The 19333-nt window shown below is 49.0% G+C and overlaps 1 protein-coding gene and 1 non-coding gene across 2 annotated transcripts in view; one reads left to right on the forward strand and one right to left on the reverse strand.

Moving 5' to 3' along the window:
• Window positions 1–19333, forward strand: part of Ubr4 (ubiquitin protein ligase E3 component n-recognin 4) — a 108875-nt gene that overhangs the window by 40557 nt on the left and 48985 nt on the right. Inside the window, exons 37-56 of the mRNA NM_001160319.1 lie at window positions 16–163; window positions 482–709; window positions 1178–1348; window positions 2612–2794; window positions 3545–3703; window positions 3998–4150; window positions 4484–4711; window positions 5563–5720; window positions 6820–6991; window positions 7275–7476; window positions 8277–8440; window positions 8909–9125; window positions 10330–10546; window positions 12405–12468; window positions 12779–12913; window positions 13795–13969; window positions 14907–15044; window positions 15858–15979; window positions 16835–16946; window positions 19196–19326. Coding sequence (NP_001153791.1) covers window positions 16–163; window positions 482–709; window positions 1178–1348; window positions 2612–2794; window positions 3545–3703; window positions 3998–4150; window positions 4484–4711; window positions 5563–5720; window positions 6820–6991; window positions 7275–7476; window positions 8277–8440; window positions 8909–9125; window positions 10330–10546; window positions 12405–12468; window positions 12779–12913; window positions 13795–13969; window positions 14907–15044; window positions 15858–15979; window positions 16835–16946; window positions 19196–19326 — 3277 coding nt within the window. The remainder of the gene's footprint in view (window positions 1–15; window positions 164–481; window positions 710–1177; window positions 1349–2611; window positions 2795–3544; window positions 3704–3997; window positions 4151–4483; window positions 4712–5562; window positions 5721–6819; window positions 6992–7274; window positions 7477–8276; window positions 8441–8908; window positions 9126–10329; window positions 10547–12404; window positions 12469–12778; window positions 12914–13794; window positions 13970–14906; window positions 15045–15857; window positions 15980–16834; window positions 16947–19195; window positions 19327–19333) is intronic.
• On the reverse strand, window positions 9291–9362 carry n-TVaac1. Its single transcript has one exon. It is a non-coding gene; the product is annotated as a tRNA-Val (tRNA).

Raw genomic sequence — 19333 nt, forward strand, 5'->3', positions numbered from 1 at the left:
TTTTGTTCCCTGTAGGTACCACTGTCATACCTGTAAGATGGTGGATGGGGTGGGTGTGTGCACAGTGTGTGCAAAGGTATGCCATAAGGACCATGAGATTTCCTACGCCAAGTATGGTTCCTTTTTCTGTGACTGTGGAGCCAAGGAAGATGGCAGCTGCTTGGTGAGTGATGGGACCTTCACAGTCACATGGGCAACTTGTTAGTAATACAGGAATATCTAAAGCAGACCAGAAAATTCCCACCTCAGCTCTGTGTGGCCAAGCATTTGTTGTCATTGTAGTATTAGTGATGAATCCCTTTGTGGCCCCAACACTTCACTGAGAGCATTAAAAGCAGCATCCTTGTCACATAGTCAGGCCTAATGCTCTGAGGGGCATGAAGATGGTCGAGTGAGCCCCGTGATCTGCCTTCCAGTGGCTCAGCGCTGTCTGACCTGACTGTGGCAGGGACATAGGGACACTGATGAGTTCTGTTTCCAGGCCCTGGTGAAGCGAACTCCTAGCAGTGGCATGAGCTCTACCATGAAGGAGTCAGCATTTCAGAGCGAACCTAGGGTTTCCGAAAGTCTGGTGCGCCATGCCAGCACCTCTCCTGCTGACAAGGCCAAGGTCACCATCAGTGATGGGAAGGTTACAGATGAAGAGAAGCCCAAGAAGAGCAGCCTGTGCCGTACAGTTGAGGGGTGTCGTGAGGAGCTGCAGAATCAGGTGGGGCTTCCTGGTGGGCACTGGTGCACAGGACAGAGTCCAGCAGGCCTCATCAGTGGTCTGAGCCTCCCCTGCTAGCCCAGTGTTTTCTTTCATAGTTATGTAGTGTGCGTGCAAGTAGCCCATCTTTGGGGAAGGGCTTACAGCTAGCGGGAGTGATATTCTGGAACCTACTTTCTTGGCTAGGAGTTCTCATCTGGGCCCAGAATGCAGAAGCCATTGAGTGATTGTGTTTCCCGTTTGTCCATTCTGTATGCATAGGAGGCGTAGTTAAACATGCTAGGTGCCTTGAGTGACTTAGGGTGCCTGTGGGACCTCGGCTTAGATCGTCCTCTCACTGTCTACAGAGCTAGGGTTCTGGAGAGGGGACGAGCTCAGCTCCAGACAGTGACTGTCAGGATTGTCGTGTGCGACTCGTGATTTTTATTGATTTTTACTTTTTCACGTGTGTGTTTCCATTTCTCTCAGGCCAATTTCTCCTTCGCTCCTCTCGTGTTAGACATGCTCAGTTTCCTCATGGATGCCATTCAGACCAACTTTCAGCAGGCTTCAGCCGTGGGGAGCAGCAGCAGGGCCCAGCAGGCCCTCAGTGAACTGCACACAGTGGACAAGGGTGTGGAGATGACAGACCAGCTGATGGTATGTCAGGGTCTTGAGGTTTGCTGACTGTACAACCTGTGTGTCATGGTGTCTGATAGTGGCCACAGCAACTGAGGAAGAGACTTAGCAGTGAGTCATAAGCATGCAGAACCTAGAATCTGTGGTCACAGCTTTCCTCAGCTCTACTGAGCAGTTAGTAACCCACAGATGAGGTGTGTCTGACTAGAGTCCTGGTATTTAGCAAGCAAGTCCTCTTTTTACTAAAGCATGTATGTGTATGAACTCCTAAGATGTGAGGAACTCCATTTTGTGGGCACTATAACTGAAATTTCCTTGTATAAAATCGAAAGCCTCTTGCTTGTGTCCTCTCTCTTAAGGCTTAGTAGCTTGCAGAATAGCTTCGTCCTTTGCTGACTTCCAGCCTGAGTTGAAGACAGCTTTCCTTCAGTTACTCTTGCAGCCTGTCAGTCATGTGAGCCGTAGGGATAAGTAAGAAGAACAGGAGTGTGCGCGTGTGAATTTAGAAGGGGCCTAGGAGAGCGTTTCTGCCTGGGAGTTGTGCTCACAGTGCTGAGTCTTACTGGGAACCCCTGCAGGGAGGACCACTTGGCAGTGTGTGGGCAGCAGGTCCAGCCAGTGCAGGACTGACTCCCGGAGCTGGGAGCTCTGGCCAGTATATGTGTGGACAGACACCCAGAGAAGGGCATTGAAGATTTTAAATACTGACATCAAAATTAAGGGTGGAAGTTGGTGACCCACTAAGTTGCCAAGTTCACTTTTGCCAGGTGTGATGCATGAAGGGAAAATACTCTGTATCATTACCATCACTTTAAGTGAAAATGCATTTTAACGTTGGAGAACAGCAGCACTTCATTTACTTTCATGAGACTTTGACCCTGCTCTTGGAACCAGACTGAAGCAGTAGACTTTAATCAGTGGAGGATAGTGGACTGCAGGCTAAAGTCACTTACTTGTTTTGAGCTCTGGCTGGCCTGAACTCATTATATAGACCAGGCTAGCCTGGTACTCGGACTTCAACCTGCCTCTGCCTCCCAAGTGCTGGGAGTATAATAGGCTTTTGCCACCATGCCCTTCTACTTTTCCTTTGTTGTTAGTAATTTTATTATTTGAGAATTATGTGAATGCATATAATTGATTTTGGTCAGATTCACAAAGCCCTGCCTCCCAGATTGAATACTGCTGAATGACTAAGGGTTGCACTGCCCCCCAGGTGACAGTGGATGAACCCACCTAGTCTTACTTGCTTTCTCCAATACTTTCTCTGCTTCTCCCTTCTGCCAGGTTCCCACCTTAGGCTCACAGGAAGGTGCCTTTGAGAATGTTCGGATGAATTACAGCGGAGACCAGGGCCAGACTATACGGCAGCTGATCAGTGCCCACGTGCTGAGACGGGTGGCTATGTGTGTGCTTTCTTCCCCCCATGGGCGCCGCCAGCATTTGGCTGTTAGCCATGAGAAGGGCAAGGTAGGTCCCATGATTCCTTCCCATTCGTTTTAGGATCGGTGTTCAAATTGACCCTCTGAGGGGAAACACCCACACTTTGTTTCTGAGGACGAGACTGATCTCATTAACCCTTTTGGCTTGGACCTGAGTATTGGTTATCACTAGAACTGAGGTGACTTGGGAAAGGCTCTGGCAAGTGATTGGCTGGTGTTCAGGACAACTTAGTTCCCATCCCCGCCCATTTTTGGACGTGGAAAGGTACAAGCAGAGAGGCAGAAGTCTTCTTAAGAAGCCAGTGTTCCTTGTTTAATAATTCCTGCTCCAGGGATGCAGACACTCCGTTGGGGAATGCTAGGCATCTCTTTGCTGTTTTTGCCTCTCATCAGGGAGGCTGTCTTACCTTAACTGACAGTGTGGACAGTCCTTAAAGCAGATGGTCCAGAAGGAGCTTAATGGGGCGCTTGAGGCGGTGGTGCCTAGGGATTGGATATGTTAGGAGGAGATTCTGCACAGAACAGTCGGGTTCATTACTTGCCATTCTTGTCCTCACTGGGAGAAGGGGAGCATGACCTTCCATGTCTGTCTTTTGGGGAGAAGTAGAGGCTGAACTTGATCTACAGGTTTTCTAAGAGACTAAATCCGCAAAGCCAGGCAGTGACTTACCCTTCTCCCCAGGGAGCCTCCTTAACTGCCTACCTTAGACTCCACGAGGGCCTGGGGGGCCCTGGCTGGCCAGCGCCTGGGCCTCTGCAGCTTGCACTCCCTTTGCAGATCACAGTGCTGCAGCTCTCAGCGCTCCTGAAGCAAGCAGATTCCAGTAAGAGGAAGCTGACGCTAACCCGCTTGGCTTCTGCCCCAGTTCCCTTCACAGTGCTGAGTCTTACTGGAAACCCCTGCAAGGAGGACTACCTGGCAGTGTGTGGGCTGAAGGTAAGGACCCAGTGCAGGACTGACTCCTGGAGCTGGGAGCTCTGGCCAAGTCTCCTCACTGATAGATAGCTGAAGGCATGAGAGCTGCTGGAATGTAAATGTCTTTCTCTGAGCTCACTCAGTGCCTTCTGATTGCTCTGATCTTTGTGTGTTTTGGAAACCTGAGTGTCTAGGCAGTCTGAATTGGGAGCTGCAGGCCGGGATGGTAGGAAAAGGGACTCATGGGAGCTCAGGGAGAACTAGCTGACTGTCCCAGGCCCTGTCCAATTGCTCTGTTCTTGAACTCATGTCCAGGACTGCCACGTGCTCACCTTCAGCAGCTCAGGCTCTGTCTCCGATCACTTAGTGTTACATCCCCAGTTGGCCACAGGGAACTTCATCATCAAAGCTGTGTGGCTCCCTGGTTCACAGACTGAGCTAGCCATCGTCACCGCAGACTTCGTCAAGGTTTGCTTTCGTTCTTTCTTGAATACTTGAGTTAAAAACCAGTATCTGTTATGTTGCCAGGTAGGTCGGCAACCATGTACCTGTAGGAATTATGTCTGTACACACTTGTGACTACTTGTTATAAATTTGCGTATCTTTTCCTGCTCACTCCTTGAAGAATTTGGAAAACGAGTTATTTTTATGTGCACTGTAATGTTTAAGGCCTTACTAGTGGGGCTTGTTGACTGGAGGGTGAGTGGCCATCAGCCTGAAGTTGTAGCTATTAGAATTCCCTGGCATGTGTTGGGGGTGGGACTGAAAGATTACTCTTCTTTCCCCTCCTGTCACCTGCAGATTTACGACCTGTCTATTGATGCCTTGAGTCCAACCTTCTACTTCCTCCTGCCGAGCTCAAAGATAAGAGACGTTACCTTCCTTTTCAACGAGGAAGGCAAGAACATCATTGTCATCATGTCCTCTGCTGGGTACATGTACACACAACTCATGGAGGAGGCCAGCAGTGCCCAGCAGGGCCCCTTCTATGTCACTAATGTGCTGGAAATAAATCACGAGGACCTGAAGGTTAGAGTCACTTCCATCTGTTCCATGATGAGAAACTCTTCTATTGTCCCGTTTGGTTTCCTTACCCTTTTTTATTTTATATGTGCACGATGTGCTCTTTGCTTCTTTTAACTTCTTAGTGAAAACTAAATCACTAAGGCAATTGGACTGTAAAGTCCTTGCTTCTCCACATCTGTTAACAGAGTAAATGTGTCTCTCAGTTTTATTTTATGTGTAGGGGTGTTTGCTTGCATGTATGTCTGTGCACATGCATCCAGCACTGGAGGCACCATGTGGTTCTGGGACTTGAACCCAGGTCCTGAGCTGTCACTCTAGCTTAAAAAACTAATAGCCTGCCTGAACAGAAGTCCCCATTAGCTTATAGTTTCATACCCCCAAGTTACACATTGAACAATTAAACATGTTTTACAGAGACATAAATCCCAAGGCTTACTTGTTTGGAAAAATGGAGAGAGTTACAGTATAGGATATTGTCAGTTATCCTGAGACAGGTCAGGGCTGCTTTTCCCAGGTGGCTGGCTGTTCACCAGGGTCATCCTGCCTACCTGGCAGAGTTGTGTTCTTCCTGGGAGAGGCATATGTCTTCATTAGCAACTTTAGTCAGGGTTATCTTCTCTAAGCTGCCTGTCAAAGCCATACTCCATTAGCTAAAATTTAACTTGTCATAGCATAGAATTTTGTGAGCACGTTTATTGGTCAGTCTTCTATAACGTCTGTGTATCACGCTCGCTCGTCATTATGCGGCCCACTCATAGGGGTCTCATGCCTGGCGATGGGTTAAAGTTCTGCCCCAGGAGCTGGGTTCCATCCAGTAAGTGAAGCCCTGCACATGCTTGTCTTTGCTCCTACAGGACAGTAACAGCCAGGTGGCAGGCGGTGGCGTGTCTGTGTACTACTCACACGTGTTGCAGATGCTTTTCTTCAGCTACAGTCAGGGCAGGTCCTTTGCAGCCACTGTCAGCAGGAGCACCCTGGAGGTGTTGCAGCTCTTCCCCATCAACATCAAAAGGTGAGAGTGACCGATCACTCCCTGGCCTCCCAGACACCCTCTCTCAGTGAGCTCTCTGCCCTCCCTTCTAATCCTCACCCCTCTCCTCTCCACTACTGCTTCTCACACTGCGTGTACATGCCAGCTTCCATAGGGTACCTACCGTCCACCTTATGCAGCTCTACGGCCTTGTGTAGATAGACTTGCAAGGTCACCTGTTCTGAGCAGCAAAGTTTCAGTGAGGCACACATTGCAATGATGGTAGCATGCACCTGACTCTTAGTAAACTAACCCATGGCATATCTGCACTCTTAGTCAGGGCTTGTTTTAAGTCACATAGGACAGTTTTCCATTTTTTGTTTTTTTAACTTTATATTGATTCTTTGTAAGTTTCACATCCTACACTCCAATCCCACTCATCTCCCTGCCCCTTTGGATCTGCCCTTTGCCCTTGCAACCTGCCCCGCTAAAAGAAAACAAAACAACAGTAACAAAATCAACAACTCAGTGTCGCATAGTCACTCTTTTGTCCACACATCTTTACTTGCAAATGGTCATTGCAATGAGTCATTGCTCTGCCTCCTGAGACCTCTGGCTCCACCATGAGTGCTGCACTCCTCTCACAGGCGCTCCTCTCGGATCGCCTGTTGTTACCCTGTGCTATGTCTCAGAAGTCCTGCAGCTTTGGATCTCAGGGGCAGCCCCTTCACACACTCTAGTAGTTCATAGGTGGGGGAAATGTTGGGGTGGGCCAACTCAAAGCCCTGCATCTGGGCCTGGGTAGTAGCTGGGTTGGTCAGAATGCCAGTTCAGCTACACCCACACCACAAGGGGCAAGTTCACTAGCAATGCCCCAGGCTAGCTCACCAATGCTGTAGCCTGCAAGAGACAGAGCCAGCTTTCCTGCTCTCTCATGCTGGGATGGTTCTAGCTCTACTGTGCTGCCCAGGTGACAGGCAGTGAGGAGGAAGCCAGGGGTGGGGGCTGGGGGTGGGCTGGGGAGGGGGGCATGTACCCCTCGCTCGTGCCCTTGGGGCTGGCTCTGCTGTGCTAGGACAGTCTTTTAAAGAAAGAACCAGACAATGGGGAGTGACACTGTATCCACTTTTGGTGTCTGCAGCTCCAATGGTGGCAGTAAGACTTCTCCTGCCCTTTGCCAGTGGTCCGAGGTGATGAACCACCCTGGCTTGGTGTGTTGTGTTCAGCAGACTACTGGCGTGCCTCTGGTGGTCATGGTGAAGCCAGGCACTTTCCTCATCCAGGAGATTAAGACTCTTCCCGCCAAAGCAAAGGTCAGCGCCCTCTTCCCAGGGTTCCTCACCTAAGGATCTCTGCCATCTCTGTATGGTGGCACAAGTCCATAATTCTAGGCTGAAGCAGGAGGCTTGAGTTTGGAGGCCAGCCTAAGCTCCATGTAGAGCCCCCATCTCAAGAAACAGGCGAAAGCTGCTGCCTTTGCTGCCTTTTGTATGTGGGCCCTCTGTGGAGCCTGAGGTTTTACCACCTTTCTCTGTGGCTCCTGAGCCACGTGTGTGAGAACTAATTTCCTCCCTCCCCCTTGTCCTCTCCTCCTAGATCCAAGACATGGTTGCCATTAGGCACACTGCCTGCAATGAGCAGCAACGTACAACCATGATCCTGCTGTGCGAGGACGGCAGCCTGCGGATTTACATGGCCAATGTAGAGAACACCTCTTACTGGCTCCAGCCGTCTCTGCAGCCCAGCAGTGTCATCAGCATCATGAAACCTGTGCGGAAGCGCAAAACAGCTACCATCAGTAAGGCCCCCACCAGAACCCCATGGGCATGGGCTCAGCAGTCTCCTAGACAGTGACAGAGTAGGCCCTGTGCTGGTTACAGCTGGCTTTCCTGCCTTTGTACTTGATGAGGTCAGACGTCAGTCCTAACCAATTTTCTTAAATAGGCCCATGTGGCAACCACTGCGCACTTTGAGGCAGCAGTTCTTGGTATCCCATAAAGAATGTTATCTTCAGCTTTAGCTTTTCTTTGGGGTTAGGGGAGGTGGGTTCCCCATGCATTTGATCTAGCTGAGGGTAGATCCCTTCAGCTGAGCAGTTTCCAGCAGAGTAGTGTGGACATCAAAGGTTCTGCTGCTGGCTAGGAAAGGACTCTGAAGAATAGGAAGCACACTTTTTAGGGATGGTCCTGGCTAAGTGCAATATAGTGCAGGCCTCATCACATTTCCTTAAATTTGTTCTAGAGCTTCTGTGTTTTGAGATGAGGATGTAGCTTATTGTACTGTAAAGAAATAGATACTGTTGTTATAAGCTGTACAGTCCATACAGATAGCAGGTTATATATCTATATCTATGTATGTGTGTGTGTGTGTGTATATATATGTATGTATATATGTGTGTGTGTGTGTTTGTATGTATATATGGTTAGGGATGGTATGCTGGAGAGTTGACCTTGAGTAATCATTGTGATGGGCAGTGATGGAGTCCCGTTTGATTAGGGTAGTGTGTCAGCAGGGGCTTAGTCTTGAGCCTCGGAGTGGGATCAGAAGTGCTGAGACTACACATTAATGCTCTGTGGCAATCTGGTACTGTTCCCACAGCAGCCCGCACATCCAGCCAGGTCACCTTCCCCATTGACTTTTTTGAACACAACCAGCAGCTAACAGATGTGGAGTTTGGCGGTAATGACCTCTTGCAAGTCTACAATGCACAGCAGATAAAGCACAGGCTGAACTCCACTGGCATGTACGTGGCTAACACCAAGGTGAGCAGCACACGGGGCTGGCTCACTTTGTGGGTGGCACTCTTGTGAGCAGCGTTGTTGAACAAGTTGTGCCCATCTCCTCAGTATGAGGCTTGAATCCAGAGCCTTGCACATGCAAGGCAAGGACTCCCATCATTGAGGGGTCGGGCTGGCTTCACAGCTTCCTTTAGAATCAGACATAGAATATGTATTTGAAATTGCTCACTTCTGGTCAAATGATCCTTGAATAAATCAACCTTCTTTCATATGCTGAAGGTCTTGAGTCCCCCAGGCTGTTAGAAGGGTTATTGAGTACAGGGCACCATTTGATAGTTTGAGCTCCGGGGAGGAGCCTAGCATTCTCCCTCTCATATCTATGACACGATTAGGATGGAGTTCAAAGAAGTTAGGTCTTACCCAGGCAGCCATTGAGGGGATGTGGGAGGAAGGACCCTGGAGATTCTCTGACTGTGTGCTCTTTCCCCGCAGCCTGGCGGCTTCACCATCGAGATCAGTAACAACAGCAGCACCATGGTGATGACGGGCATGCGGATCCAGATTGGGACGCAGGCCATCGAGCGGGCCCCGTCCTACATCGAGATCTTCGGCAGGACCATGCAGCTGAACCTGAGCCGCTCCCGCTGGTTTGACTTCCCCTTCACCAGAGAGGAGGCCCTGCAGGCCGACCGGAAGCTGAGCCTCTTCAGTGAGTCAGCCAGCACGGCCAGACTGGAGCCGTCTCATGGGGCTACAACAGATGACCACCAGGTGGCCCTCTACTGCTAGGCAGGGATTCCCTGATGGACCTAGTCTCCCTCATTAGAGGTGTAAGAGGCAGGCTGCCGGGAAAGGAGACAGCTTTGTTTCCTTTCTATGGTACTGGGAATTGAACCCAGGACTTTTGCATGTTAGGCAAATGCTCTCACCACTGAGCTATATCACCAGCTATCTTTTTTTTTTTTTTTTAAGTTTTGAAACCGTTTCCCATTGTATAAGCCAAACAGGCGTTAAACTTGGGGTTCCTCCTACCTTAGCTTTCCGAGTCTCTGGGTTACAGGTCAGTGCCATTAGGCCTGTTAAAAAGAATAGGTATGTTGTAGAGAGAGGCAGGCACAGCTAGCTGTTCTCCTGGTGCTGCCTTAGCTTCATCAATGGAGTCTTCCATGTCAGAGGAGGCAAGGCTGATGGATGAAATCAGGAGGATGTGCCCTATCATGAGCTGTATCCCTGGCTCAAAGCCGTTTGCATTTCTTTCATTCATTCATTCATTCATTCATTCATTCATTCATTCATTCATAGACAGGGTCTTATATATCTTAAGCTGTTCTTGAACTCATTGTATAGCTGAGGCTGACCTTGAACTTCTGATCTTTCTCCCTCTGCCTCCTGAGTTCTAGAATTAGAGGCATGTGTCACAATGCCAGTTTATGTGATGTTAAGGTTGGAACCCAGCCAGCAGTCTGCTAAGTGAGCTAAATTGCTGGCTCCAGGCTTTCTTCACGTTACTGAGCCTGTGTGTTCTTTGTCAATACTGGCCACTTAGCTGAAGTCCTTTCTCCGAGATACAGTTTCTGTTTATGTGGATGGGGATGACCTGTACTCCAAACAAGGAAAGTGCCTAGCGGTCGTTGGGAATAGGAGCTGGGAGATAGAATACAAGTGGGCACCAGAGGATCCTTACAGTGATGGCTAGGGTCTCTCCCATAGACATCAAACTATGTTCCACCCAACCATCCTGTGTATTCAGCAGTGGCTCTACCACAAGGGTCTCAGCAGACATGGCTCTCAGAGTCTCTGAGGCAGATGTGATTTGCACCTGTACCTGACTGCTCTGTGCCTTGCCTCGGAAGGGTTCTGTGAGCTCTTAGAAAATATGCTTCCTAAAGAAAGGCTTCTCTTGATTATTGCAGTCGGTGCCTCCGTGGATCCAGCTGGTGTCACCATGATAGATGCTGTAAAAATTTATGGCAAGACTAAAGAGCAGTTTGGCTGGCCTGATGAGCCCCCAGAAGACTTCCCTTCTGCCTCAGTCAGCAACATCTGCCCTCCTAACCTGAACCAGAGCAATGGCACTGGAGAGAGTGACTCAGCCGCCCCTGCCACAACCAGTGGCACTGTCCTGGAGAGGTACCCGTGTTGGCAGGGTTTGGTTCTTCATCATTTGCACTGTCTGCAGAGTCTCCTCTGTGTCTGGAGTCTCCCAAGCTACTCTGTGATTGTCAAATTCTCAGTCCCTGGAACATTCAGTTTCTCCCTAATGTGCACACAGAGCCTAGGAAATGGACTCAGAGGTGTCTGATGGTGGATCTCTGTCCAGGCAGAAGCTTGGTCATTTACGTAATGTTCCTTAAGCGATAGGAATAGCCACAGGCTGCGGTCTAGAAAGTGCCTACAGCCATGCTCTATCTAGATAAGGATCCAGACTGAAACAATAGCAAGCATCCTCCATCTATGCCAATTGTATCGTCTTCTCGTCTTTCTCTGTGGAAGTTGCTACTCTGTGGTAGTAACAGTGCCAGCAAGAGAGGCTGCGGCAGCGTCTTACAGGAAAGTGCAGTGCCCTTAGACCTCCCTACGGTGGCATTCGGAAGCACTTGCTTGGCTTCTTTGTGCTAGCTGGCTGCTGGTTTGCCATGGTAGATGAAGCAGGTCCTGATGTAAGAGTGAGCTTCTTACATTGTAAGCCCTGAGATAGCCGTGCTTGGAGTCACTGCACCCCACCAGCAGCCTCCCGACTTCTGCCTTTCTCCCTGCCCCCATTCATATATCGTTTGCTTAGGATGTGTTTCTAGGTTTCTCTGAGCTTCACATTTTTTTCCTTTTTTTTCCCTTTGCTTCTCCCCCAAGTTCTGAAACTGAGTCCCTAACCAAGCTGGATCGGTTAGTATGCCCTGTTTCTTTTCTCTGCACGAGTGCGTGTGTGTCAGAGAGCAGCGTCCGCATTGTGGCTTTGCGCTGATTTGCTTTTGTTCCGAGTCCTGCTACTTTCTGTTCTGGTCATTGCATGGCTGCAGAGCTCTCCATGTGTAAACCAGAGGCTACCCTGGACCGTGAGCGCACCCTTGGTGTTGGCCACATCAACCTCTTGGCTCTGTCCTCCTGAATCCATCCTTGCTGCACATTTTGTACACGGATGTGAAAGGATGGGGTAGAGGGGTAAAATGCCCCTGCCGGTTCATAAGCCCCGGCGCCTGTTCCACTTCCCTTTGTCCTACGCCTCCTCTGTCTTCCCTTGGTGCCCCCCTTTCCCCTGCCCCCTTTTCACTCTGGCTATTTTCTCAGTGCTTTCCTTTCCTGTTTAGATCCCAGCTGTCAGGATGTTGGTCATTTACTATGCCACTTAAATTCACAGCATTAAGCCCAGAGCATGTTATCTGATAGATACTGGTTAATGGCTAGACTTCCTGCTTCTTCCCTAATGGAGAAGTTCCATGTTCTAAATATGCTTTGTTCTATCCTTTGAATGTTCCAGTGGCATGCATCTAAAAATAGTTTGTTTGCTCCTGTACTGAGAGCCCGTAGGGAGTGCCTGTGTGCATTTTCCTGGCTGTGTAAGCAGACCTTAACATTGCCAGTGTAAACAGATGGCTTTAACATCTCCCTTGTGCCTCCCTTTGCCCACTGATCTCTGAGCACCTGAGCTTTGGGCACTGCTGCATCGAGACTTAAGCCCACCTCAGGATCCCTGCCACAGGCAGCAGAAGGAAGCACATTTATCCTCTTTGAGGAAGAAAAGCCCCGCCGTCTTTGAGTGGTGGATTATGAACATGGCCCCAGGTTGATCTCCGAGCAGGAGCCAGGTTTCTTCTGGCCTGTGACACAGGCAGCGATATGCACGGCGCCTGTGGCAGGTCTTATTGTGCTTTGATTTTTATATTTGGCATTCGGTAGCTGTCCCCAAGGTCCTCACAACTACAGCTTGCCGGGCTGACACGAGGCAGAGAGAACAGTGCTTGTACTCAAGCCAGGCTTTCTGTCTCCCCAGGCTGGTTGTGAGTTCTTTGGAAGCCCTGGAAAGCTGCTTTGCTGTTGGCCCAATCATTGAGAAGGCAAGTTATTTCTTCAAAGCGCACGGGAGCTTTCTGAAGCGACAGGAAGTAGGGTTGTTGACTGCGGCCTGCTGCCTTGGAGCTGAAGAATCCTGATGGCACAGTCTTGATGTGCGAAGCATCCCTGAGCTGCTGCACCTGTGCCGTAGGAGGGTTGAAGTTTAGAAATACTCACTCTTTTTCTGCTCTTTGTAGTCAGTGGTGGGTAACCTAGCTCTGCTGGCCTGGAAGGCAGGAGGGAAGGGCAGATAGAGAGCATTCTGTGGTGCCTTGAGATGCCGAGTGATAACCCTGCTGTCCTTTCTGTCAGGAGAGAAACAAGCATGCCGCTCAGGAGCTAGCCACTTTGTTGCTCTCCCTGCCAGCGCCTGCCAGTGTCCAGCAGCAATCAAAGAGCCTCCTGGCCAGTCTGCACAGCAGCCGCTCGGCCTACCACAGCCATAAGGTAACCGCTCCCTTCCTGGGAGACTTATGTAGAAAGGGACACTGTCCTGAATGACGGATATTGAATAAGTTGACTCTCCGTCTATAAAGTAAGGGCCTAATGGAGTAGGCAGGCGGAAAGCTCACACTGAGATTAGACTCCCAGGGTTCTTCTGAGATGTATGGATGCTACCCTAGACTGAGAAAGCCATCTAGTGGGCCACTGGATGTTGCTTTAGCTTTCTGTCCCTCTTAGCAGGATCAGCAAGTCTTGAAAAAGAGAGTGAGCGAGGGCAGCTAATTCTTGTGAGAGATAGTGAGGGTCAGGACTGTGCCATAGGTGTGGCTGATGTGCTGGTGTTCCAAGCCCTCAGCTGTGGCCTGGGGTGGCAGGCCTACATGTGTGGCAGGTGGTTGTTGAGTGGGGGGTTATTGTTGGGCCCAGAGGTTCTCCTGCAAAAGCCAGTATCTGCAAGAGGAGGTAAGCTGGGCCACGTGGCATCATGAGAAACATGATGGTTCAGACTAATAGGAAGAAAGGTGCTGGGGGCACTGTCAGGCCTATCTGTCTCTTAATAGCAAGGAATGAGTTCAGCTTGCTAAGGAAAGCATTATCCTTGGGTAAAGGACCTACTGAAGGGTGGATGAGTGTCAAAGGAAGCGGTTGGCTGCTGTAGTTCTGTTGACTGAGTGGGTGCTAGCTTTCTGTTAGACTGTGAGACTGTTAGTGGCTGGTGACTTAAAAGACCATTTTGTATCAGTTAAGACAGTTGAGCGCTGGGAAGCCTGCAGATTGGTTTTGATAGCTGTTTGGCAGTTCTTGAGAGCAGTAAGCAGCCTGTATGTGCTTTAATGCCCTGCCTTTGCCTATGCTTGACTTTCTGCGACCTGACTGTTTTACAGGACCAGGCCTTGTTGAGCAAAGCTGTGCAGTGTCTCAACACATCCAGCAAAGAAGGCAAGGACTTGGACCCCGAGGTGTTCCAGCGCCTGGTGATCACAGCTCGCTCCATTGCCGTCACACGCCCTAACAACCTTGTGCACTTCACCGAGTCAAAGCTGCCCCAGATGGAAACAGGTGAACTTGGCCTTTCGTGGCCGTGGTCCTGACACCCGCTCATTGAACCTCTTTGCTTCTCTGTCATGCTCTTCCTATTCTTGGTGTCTCTGACAACGTTGTTCCCCCTTTGCTTGTTTGTTTGCTTATTTGTTTGTTTTGTTTAAACTTTGTCATTTTAACTAAATTGACCCTTGTTGAATTTAGTTAGTGTTGGGAACCTCAGCTGGTCTGTTGTGAGGTTGTGATGGGCGAAGCTAAGCATAGTTCCAGCCTGGTGCCACACCAGACAGTGGCAGGGACTGGGAGTTTCTTGTGTTAACTCACTTTGTGGAGGGATGCAGAAGGTGAAGGTCAGGCCCTTGGGTGAAGCCAAGCTTGGCTTTCCTTGGTACCTGCAGGCCGGGTGCTGCATGCTGCTGCATGGCTCTGGCCGCAGAGCAGAGCACGCTCAGTGTGTTCAGGGCCTTCCCTCTCGGCTTCTGCCATCGTCTCCTCACATCGGCTGCCTGGGGCTTGGTGCCAAGCCTGATTTGCCATTACTAAAAAGAGCTTGTTGCTGCGTCTGCAGTCCCCATCACCTGCGTGTGCCTTTATGCCATTGCCTTCCTGTTTGTTCTCCTAACAGTGCAATCCTAGAATCATTCTAGAGGAATCTCAGATGTTCCCCTAGGTTTAGTCTAGCAGTTGGAACAGGCATCTTTGACTCTGCTGTAAAGATCCTGAATGCTCCCCTCTCTACCTAACTCTAACACACAATGTTTTCTGTGATGTTCCTTTCCCAGACTGTTTTTCTCCCAGATGTGCCTGCTGGAATCTAGGGATAGTTGGCATATTGATTGGGGCCCCACTTGAAACTCCCTCCGCAGGCAAGCTTCCTTGACCTGAGTTAACCTTAAAACAAATTGAATTCTGTCTTAGATTTACCATCGTTAACAATTTCCTTTTTCCTGCATAGAAGGAGCAGATGAGGGGAAAGAGCCGCAGAAGCAGGAAGGAGACGGCTGTAGTTTCATCACTCAGCTTGTAAACCACTTCTGGAAACTCCATGCATCTAAGCCCAAGAATGCCTTCCTGGCACCTGCCTGCCTGCCAGGTATCACGTTAGCAGGGGTATTTGGATCTTGATACAGTGAAGTAGGTATAAGCTCTTCAGCACAGTGACCTTTTCCTCCATATAAGCACAGAGACATGTCTGTGAGCTCAGTGTATTGCTGCCCTTGGGAACTAGCAGTGCAGTGTGGTATGGTGTGTGTGTGTGTGTGTGTGTAAGTGAAAATGCTTCCTTCATGTGGGATTGTCTAGTTCACATGGGGCCTTGGGGGTGGGGTGGGGTGACTATGACAATGACAACAACGACGACGATGGCTATGTAGTTGATATTTTAAAACAATGTATCTGAAAGACTTGGTTGAGAGTCAGTTTAGAAGTAGTGTGGAACCAGCCAGGAAAGTGTTTTCACTCATTTCCAGGCTGCTGTTGCCTTAGTCCTCTCATGGGTCACACTCCTGACGACCCCTCAGCCAGAGAGGAGAGTAGATGCCAATTGGCCTGTCAAGAGACCAGCTTTGTCAACAGGTTTGGGGAATACAGGGGAGGTGGTATTATCTGCCCACCTCAAGTTTCCCCGCCTTGTCCATGGCTGTCCACAGTGATTCCTGCTTCTCTGGTTCAGGTTCTGCAAGGGCTTCTAAGGACACTTAGCGAATTGAAAGACTTAATGAAAACACTCCAGCTACAGCTGATAGGCTGCACTACAGTGTCGTGGGTTTGCTTTGCTGTGTGTTTGCCTATTGTTGTCTCGACACCCTCTAGGTGGTGCTGAGATCTGTGCTTCCGTCTCAGGCTCTCAAGGGTCTAGAGTTGTTTTTTGTCAACATATTTTCAGGTGATCTTTTCTCCCATTTAGGCCTTACTCATATTGAAGCTACGGTTAATGCGTTGGTAGACATTATCCACGGTTATTGTACCTGCGAGCTGGACTGTATCAACACAGCATCCAAGATCTACATGCAGATGCTGCTGTGTCCTGTACGTATCAACACAGCCCCAGATGCCTCTGGTCAGCCTGGGAGTGTGTGGAAAATGGCCTAATGAGCACTGACCTGAAAGAATGAAAGAAAGTAGACTTAAAGTCTGAGGGGCTGGGCTGAAGAGGTGGTTCAGTGGTTAACAGCACTGGTTGCTCTTCCAGAAGACTTGGGTTCCATTCCTAGCAAGCACATAGGAAGTAACAACTGCTGAAACTCCAGTTCCAGGGTTTCTGACACTCTGTTCTTGCCTGCTTGGGCCCTGTATGGGGTGGTGCACAGACCTACCATGCAAACAAAACACTCACGCACATAAAGTAAATCTTTTAAAAATGTGATGGGAATCAGCAATCGCAAATACATCAACGCTGTAGAGACGAAGTCTGGGAAGGGAGGACTTGCTCCCTGTTCAGTGATTTCTTCCCATTTGTAGTCTGGAACCTGCTGTAGAGAGAATGTTGAGTAAGTCTCAGTTCCATGACTGTGCGAAGGCTGTGTAGTGTGCCTGTTCTAGAAGATGAGTGTTACAAGGCTGCTTATAGTGTGGAGCAGAGAGGAAGGCGAGAGAGCTTGCTTGTGTGATGATAAGGTAGAGCTCATTTGGAGAGAGCCAAAGTGGCTTCAGGGTCCAGTGGCCTTGCAGACTGACCCCAACAGGTAAAAGACAGGCAGCTGGTGAAGGTCTAACTGTGCCAGGTCTGGAGAGGCTGGTCTGCTCCATCCTGCTGCATTTTCAGGACACAGGTGAAAGTAGACAGGCTTCTCCCTTGTGTCAGGCGTTGGCGAGAGAACTCTGAAGATGGAGTCCTGTCTGACAGTGGAATGCCTAAGCTTGACACCTTCCTTTCAAACCTAGGACCCTGCTGTGAGCTTCTCCTGTAAACAAGCTCTGATTCGAGTCCTAAGGCCCAGGAACAAGCGGAGACACGTGACGTTGCCCTCCTCCCCTCGAAGCAACACTCCAATGGGTAAAATTTGGCTTTAGGTTTTATCTGGGTGGGTCAGTGGCCCATAAGTGAGCTGCTGCTCTGTGATGTGCTGCTGGTATTGACCAGAGTCTTTCCAGTTTTCTCTTCTTTTAATATCCTAGACAGAAGGGTAGTACATAAGATGCATACAAGTAGAATAAAGTCAAAATCATGGAAACTGAAAGGTGCTGTGGAAAATGTCCAGGATACAGCAAAGCATTTGTATACCAGCTTCTACATGGTTATGTGAAGATGGGATATTTGGCTGAAACATTCTAAAAGCCATAGGAAAAACATGGAAAGATAACGGAAAATTCAAGGTTGAGGACGGGGTGGGGTGGGGGTGGCCCATGATGGGATGGAATGGACACTGAATTTGAGACTAGCCTGGGTTATGTGGCAAGACCCTGTCTCCAAAATAAAAAGCCAAGGTCTTGGAGGTAATTGTTAATAATTAAATTGTGAAAAATACATGGCTGTTGGGCATGGTGGAGTGCCTATGTTCTTGGTACTCAGGAAGATAATAAAGTGAGAGAGTCAGGTGTTCAAAGCCAGCCTACCCTATCGACTGGGGTCTTGTCCACCTAAAAGACTTACAGTGAGAGTAAGAAGGTTCAGTAAGTTAAGACCCTCGCCACCAAGCCTGACAGCTTGAATTTGAACTGATCTGTGAGACCCATGTGGCAGGAGGGTCATGTTAGGAGTTCTCTGACCTCCACATATGTGCTGTGTCCCCCACAAAATGAATAGTAAATGTGAAAAAGTAGAAACAATGGCTAAACAATTTTTTTTTTTTAATTTAGAACAAACCTGCTTTTCCTAGCACAGCCTCATCATTAAGGGTCCAATTTGTTGCTTATGAGTAGAGTTCTGATGGACTTCCCCATAATAGATTAGGTAGCAAATTCCCAACTTTCCTCATGAGGTACTTGCTTGGGCACTTGCCACGCTTGTGAAGAATAAAGAGAAGTAAGTTACAAGTTTAGAGATAATGTAATATATTGCTGTTTTAACACTGAGCCCGTATAAAAACTTATGGGGATGCTTTGCATTTTGTGGTGCCATCCTTGAAATCCAGTGTATGGCTCCCCCTGGCAGCTTGTCTCCATTTACACTAGCTAGATCTCAGGTGCTCAGTGGATTCTTGTAGCTGGTACAGATTATGGAACAATCATGTCTTCTTTTCCAGTGCTGGAAATTGAACTTGGGCCTCATGCATGTCAGACAGGTGCTCTACCACTGAGCTGTATTCCAGCCATGGTGCATGTCTTGAGTAATGTATATGACTTTGTAACTTCCAGACATTTTCCTAGAATAACATTATTATATGGGAAGCTAGAAGGTAGCTCCCTTGCCAAAGTGTTTGCTGTCTAAGTGTGAGGATCTGAGCTCAGATTACCAGCATTGGGAAAGAGGAGATATGCAGATGCTAGGCTGACTGGCCATCAGTCAACCTGAATCGCTGAGTGCTGGGTTCAGTGAGTGACAGAGGAAGACGATCGATGTCTACCTCACCTCCACATATATGCGTGCGTGCATACGTCTGTCTGTCTGTCTGTCTGTCTGTCTGTCTGTCTCTCTCTCTCTCTCTCACACACACACACACCTCCTACAGTATGGAGAGTTATTCTTTCTAAGAGAGGACTTGCTTTAGCAACACAGAAAGTAGAAGGCAGTCTCCATCCTTTTCTAACAGTTGGGGATCTTACCTGGGCTTTCCACAGCCTTCCCACAGACAAGGAATCCAGTGAGATGTGTCACAGTGGCCGGCCTCAGGTTTTAGTCGATGGCCTCAGATTTCAATCCTGGTTCTGGTTTTGGTTTTTCTCATAGTGATTGTATAGTTGAAAAATCTTACAGACGTAGCTGTTTGGAGAAATGAAGTCTAGGCTACAGTAACGTGGACACCATTGACAGATACTCGTGAGTTCTTCTCCTGTTCTGGCAAAGGTCTTCTGAGAATGGAGCTCACAGGGTCTGTAGTATTCCATTTCTTTGTCTTGTTGAAATGTAAGGTTTTCATCCTTTCTGGACTGGAAGTCTCTTCCTGTTGAGGGGAAGCTGTTGCTGCTGACTGCCATCTCCCCAGACCCTGCTGGTTGTAGAAAACGAGAGAAGTAGGCTGCCAGCCTAGCACCTACAAATTTGTCCTTGCAAGTGGGGCCTGTCTTTAGACTCTTGCTGTGTGACAGTCACATGCCAAGGAGTAAAAATAATACCTTTAGGTTACTGGGGTCTCTTTGTCTCAGGAGACAAGGACGACGATGATGACGATGACGCAGATGAGAAAATGCAGTCATCGGGCATCCCCGATGGTGGTCACATCCGCCAGGAAAGCCAGGAACAGAGTGAGGTGGACCATGGAGATTTTGAGATGGTGGTGAGTC

This window comes from Mus musculus, chromosome 4 (assembly GCF_000001635.26).
Source record: "Mus musculus strain C57BL/6J chromosome 4, GRCm38.p6 C57BL/6J".
Taxonomy (NCBI): Eukaryota; Metazoa; Chordata; class Mammalia; order Rodentia; family Muridae; genus Mus; species Mus musculus.